At 35.9% G+C, this 5,090-nt stretch overlaps 1 protein-coding gene across 2 annotated transcripts; it reads left to right on the top strand.

Moving 5' to 3' along the window:
* The first annotated feature begins 455 nt into the window (after positions 1–455).
* On the top strand, positions 456–5,090 carry pierce1 (piercer of microtubule wall 1). Of its 2 annotated transcripts, none has more exons than XM_053625554.1 (4): positions 456–625; positions 1,567–2,780; positions 4,656–4,734; positions 4,834–5,090. In XM_053625554.1, exons 2-4 carry the CDS (start codon positions 2,635–2,637, stop codon positions 5,032–5,034), a joined length of 426 nt encoding a protein of 141 aa, XP_053481529.1. In that variant the 5' UTR covers positions 456–625; positions 1,567–2,634; the 3' UTR covers positions 5,035–5,090. The 2 variants fall into 2 exon arrangements, with proteins under 2 accessions (XP_053481529.1, XP_053481530.1); XM_053625555.1 differs by having other exon boundaries at positions 456–630.

The following is a 5,090-nucleotide window of genomic DNA, read 5'->3' as shown; positions in this document are numbered from 1 at the left end:
TCTTGTTATGAATTATGCACTTGCAAAATAACTGGTAAGTTTGATGAGATTTAAGAGGAAGCCGGACAAAAATAGAAATAAATAAATAAATAGAAAACATTCCTCCACAGATACTTTTGGAATCCTAGGCCTTTTCTGGAGGTATTTTGAACCTCTCTGGTAGGTTCAAGTGTGTGTGTGTGTGTGTGTGTGTGTGTGTGTGTGTGTGTGTGTGTGTGTGTTAAGTCCACTAATAATTTCAGGGGAAAAAATAATTCTTAGAAATCTTCCTCTACGTGTAAGAGGGCTGCTTTACAGACATACTGCTGTGTGGATTAAAACTGTGTGTGAGGTGCTTCAGGCAGGATGGAGCCTGTTCTCCACAGCGGTTTTATCAGTCCCAAACACACACAGGAATTCCGGTTTGGGAATGACCGTCCGATTCCCAGCTTCCACAGGAAGGCAGAATAAAAAGCAGCTCATCGTTGGGAAAGGCGTCTCATTTTCCTGCAGTCCAGCTACAGGCACAGAGCTCACACCAAACATCTCCACAACATGTCTCCAAACCTCCAGCGGCTGTGACGGGACTCTCCACACACTCAGCTCTCCTGCTACACTGGCATCGGACATTAAACAGCTGGAACAGGTCAAGTAAATATTAGTTTATTATTTCTCACAATGTTTGGCAGAGAGGAAAACGAAAACGCAGGCTGATGTAAAATGTGTAGCGACCTGCTAATAACCCTGTGATTTACAGTAACCTTATATACATACATACATACATTATTTATATATATATATATATATATATATATATATATATATATATATATATATATATATATATATATATATATGTCATGTTTGGGTTTTTACTGCTTTTTCTGAACTTTTCGATCACATAGACGTCATTATTAACATAAAAAAGGAGGGAGAGTAGGTTATTTTATTTAAAATAGTACAAGTTTTGGGCGGAAAGTTTGACAGCGTTCACTCAAATGCAATAATTCAGTTTCCGCTCGTGCGCCTCCTCGTGGCAGCTTTTAATATTGCACAGTAATTCTCTACGATTTTTAATTCAGGCGTTAGCTATTTACTAGCCACTGTATTTGTTTTTTTGTAGTTGTTGTTTTTTCTACTTTAAACATCACATTTTCCTGTTTTGCATGTTCAGGAATATTTAGCTTTGTGAATTGATCTCAAGAAAGAAAGAAAGAAAGAAAAGAAATCAGATATGCTAAAGTTTGGGTTTGCCTGAATTTTTTTTTGTTAGGTATTTTAGACATTTTAATATAGTAGTTTATTATTATTGTTATCATTATTATTATTATTATTATTATTATTATTATTATTATTATTATTATCATTATCATAAAATCATCTGTTGGATCTGAAAACTATTTCATGAACACTGGGCGTGAGGTGGGAATAGACCCTGGGTGTGACACCAGTCCATCATCGTATTATTATTATTATTATTATTATTATTATTATTATTGACATATAGTGGAATTGTCCCATTTGACCCGCTTGAGAACATTTCTGCTGATTTCTGCCATTTATACCATTTTTTTTTTTTTGTAACAGGAGGTCCCTGATCAACTGAGCAGATGAAGGGTGATCTAATATCACAGCGACTGGCCTGCTTCCCAGCTCATTATTACTTTTGGTACGCGCTAGGCCTGCCTCAAACTCGTACCGTGAGTAATAATGCACTGTGGCAGGCATTAAGCTACCTGACACTGCAGCTACAGCTCTGGAGTCCAGTAAAAGAGGAGCATCATGAAGACCATCAGTCTGCATTTCACATGTGATTTTTACTCTTTGCATTTGCACTGTATGTAAAAAAAAATGTTTAAATGAACGAGTGTGTGAAATGGCAGTTACTGGTGACATGGGAGAAATAGGTTCGAGTGTTGAGACGTATGGCCTGTGGTTTTTCAGGTGACATGTAAAGTGCATTATAATTTGGGGTTTCAGTTCAATACAGAATCATATATTATTATTATTATTATTATTATTATTATTAGACAGTATAATGTTAAATTATAAATGTTTTTATCTACATGCACCTTTGTCTTAATTATATTGGATATTGGGAAATAAGTTTGTATTTTAATAAATATTTAATAATTAATTATTTGGGACTATATTGTTTGTTGTTTTTTTTTTTAATCCTGCAATTAAATTGATTTATTTCACAAATGTTCTCGCTGAAACACAGATTTGTTTTATTTTCTGTATCAGGACACTTATTAGCTACTTGGTATTGTGTCCAAAAAAACCAAAAGATGTGACACAGCACCTTACTAAGACACTATCTGATGTCTTTTCCTTCAATTTGTCTTATATACTTCACTCATTTTAAACTCTAGTAGCTCTTTCCTGCAGCATGATCTTTTTCCTATGCGAAAGATAAACAAAACAAACAAACAAACAAACAAACAAACAACGCATACTAGCCTCTCGCACTAAACAGTATGCTGTAATAGTAAACAGCACGCTCTTTTGGAATACTACTTAGTACGTTAGTATACTAGTCTTCTAGAAAGGGTATGACGTCACCTGGTTACTCTGTTGATGGCAACCAGCAGGCTGGAGGAAACGAAACCGCGCTGCAGTGCAGTTTAATTAGAGTTGAATTAAACATTAAACATGGACGCGGAGTGTTTAGATGCGGGGATAAACACGGAGCAGCAGCAGTCTGATAAAAACACCGACCTGAAAACAAGCGATGTTTACAGGGTGAATGAAAATCTGCCAAAACGTTTCAACAATCCCGCCTGCTTTAAAGGCTACAGGTGAGCTGAGTGATCCTCACAACAACAAGCTAACTAGCTGCGTTTATCCGGCTAACCAGGAGGATTAACCTGCTCTCGTTAAGATTTACTGTTCGTCAGCTACATTAGATATTCTATACATGGGTGGAGAAAGTACTGGGAAATGATGTATACCTAGTGCTATAGTATACTGAGAAGTACTGTATAGATGATGTGTCTCAAGTTTACAAGATTAAACACTCAGTTAAAAATCGACTACTCAAGTGAACAAGTTTGCTGCTTTTAAATGTGCTCAGGTGTTAAAAAGGAAACGTTTTTAACTGATGGAATTAAGTTAGTCAGGGTTTCGTGTGGAAAAGAATGTTTTATTACTTATCTAATGCCATTTTCGACTGAAAACATCATCCAGTCTCTGCAAGTTTGCAATAGTTCGCATTAGAATTTGGCTTAAGAAAAATATATCTGGTTATTCGAGTAGCTAAACTTATCTGAACATGAACATGTTTCAAATTAGATGGAGTCTTTGCTTACTCCTGCATACTGTGACATTTTGTTGAGGTAGGGCCAGGGTGCACATCTTCAACTTTACTGCAGTGGTTTATCCATTGGTTTATCCGGTGGTTTATCCATTGGTTTATCTGGTGGTTTATCCATTGGTTTATCCGGTGGTTTATCAGGTGGTTTATCCATTGGTTTATCAGGTGGTTTATCCATTGGTTTTTCCGGTGGTTTATCTATTGGTTTATCCGGGCTCAAGCACACATGGATTAACTATAGCACTAACTTTACTATGTAGCATTAGAAGGTCATGGTTGGTGACAAATAGTCATGATTCTTGATAGATTTAAAATAAATAAATAGAAAAAATTCCATTCATAAACCTGATTAGATGCTTTAAACTGAAATGTGCAGGAGCTTGTTCAATTGATGTACTGGTTAGATGAGAGAAGAAGAGTAAGGAGTAAAAAATATGTTTGCATTTCTTAGAAATGTAAATAAGTAAGAGTACATGTATTCAATTTGAATAATACTCAAGTCAAGTAAAAAAAATATGCCAAGATAATACTTTACTGTTAAAATGTCTTTGCACGGCAATCAGCTAAAAATGTTCCACACTTTCTAATGCCTAACCTATATGCGTACTTCTCTTACTTAGCTTAGGCTAATATATTCAAATTAGTTTAAGCTACCCTTATGGGAAAATCACATCAATATGGGATTGTGCAAGTAATACATGTGAGAAACATGTGAAGGTACATTTCACCATATCGCACCCTGAAATTGAAGTAAATGTAATGTTATATGCGATACGAAATCACAATTACGAAAAAGAAGAATGAAGCCACATGTCTAACATGTAAAAAATGAACTTGTGAAAGTAAATGAATCATGTAAAAAAAAAACAACAACAAAAAAAGTCACGTGGAATTAAAACGACTAGATGTGAAAAACATGGTGACGTTTATGTAATATTCTCTTAAGGGTATATAATAAAAGTTAAATATCAGGGAGGCAACATCCGACCAAATTTTACCTTCAGGTTCCCCACTGACAACATGTAATGAATACAAGTAAATGTTGCTGCTTTACGTTACTAATTGACCTGGATCGATAAACAGTCCGTTTAGTTTAGAAGTACAATCAAGCCCTGATATTGATTCTTGTAGAATTATTAATAGTTAGATATTTGATAATGTTATAATACTGTATTTAGCCTAAGAAATTTTAGTGTCTGCATGCTAGCATTGAAGATTTACAGATAACATCCTCATGTCGTCTGTTTCTTAGTCATCTTTGGGCTCCTCCCAAACAGTGCAACAACAACAACAAAAAAAAGTGCAACACTGGGGAACGGCGAACATCCTCATAACTCGCTCACGTTATTTTCCGTTGCAGTAGGAAGATGGCCCACCCGCTGTACCAAACAACCAACCAGATATACGGCAGCAAAAAACCTACAGTCCATGAAATGCCGGTACCTATCCTGAGTGTACTGTAGAATATATATTTTTGTGTCCTAATTCTAAACAAGTGTGTCTTGTCACTCTTATCGATCATTTATCTTTTATTTCAGACAACCTTTCATGGAAGCTGGCACAAGTTTTCAGACCTCCTCCTGAAAAGTGGAATGTTCCGAGATACAGGCTTCAACACATCGCTGGAGAAGAGTCAAATCACCGGGCCAAGTACCATCAACATGCGCGACGACAGAATCACCTTTCATCGTTTATACCACCCTGGAGGAAACGAACAAGCCGAGACTAATGTGTCTTGAGACTAATGCATTGTTTTGCCCTGTAATTAATAAAAATGCCATTTTAATGAGGTTAA

The sequence above is a fragment of the Ictalurus furcatus genome, chromosome 5 (assembly GCF_023375685.1).
Source record: "Ictalurus furcatus strain D&B chromosome 5, Billie_1.0, whole genome shotgun sequence".
Lineage (NCBI taxonomy): Eukaryota > Metazoa > Chordata > Actinopteri > Siluriformes > Ictaluridae > Ictalurus > Ictalurus furcatus.
Note: the sequence above shows the minus strand (reverse complement) of the source record. Positions and strands in the feature narration are given on the sequence as shown.

What these genes read in the sequence shown, in the direction of transcription:
- pierce1 (XM_053625554.1), top strand. Translation starts at nt 2,635, where the DNA reads ATGGACGCGGAGTGTTTAGATGCGGGGATAAACACGGAGCAGCAGCAG. An exon ending in GCCTGCTTTAAAGGCTACAG is followed by an intron (nt 2,781 to 4,655) that starts GTGAGCTGAGTG and finishes TTTCCGTTGCAG; the next exon opens with TAGGAAGATGGCCCACCCGC. An exon ending in CTACAGTCCATGAAATGCCG is followed by an intron (nt 4,735 to 4,833) that starts GTACCTATCCTG and finishes CTTTTATTTCAG; the next exon opens with ACAACCTTTCATGGAAGCTG.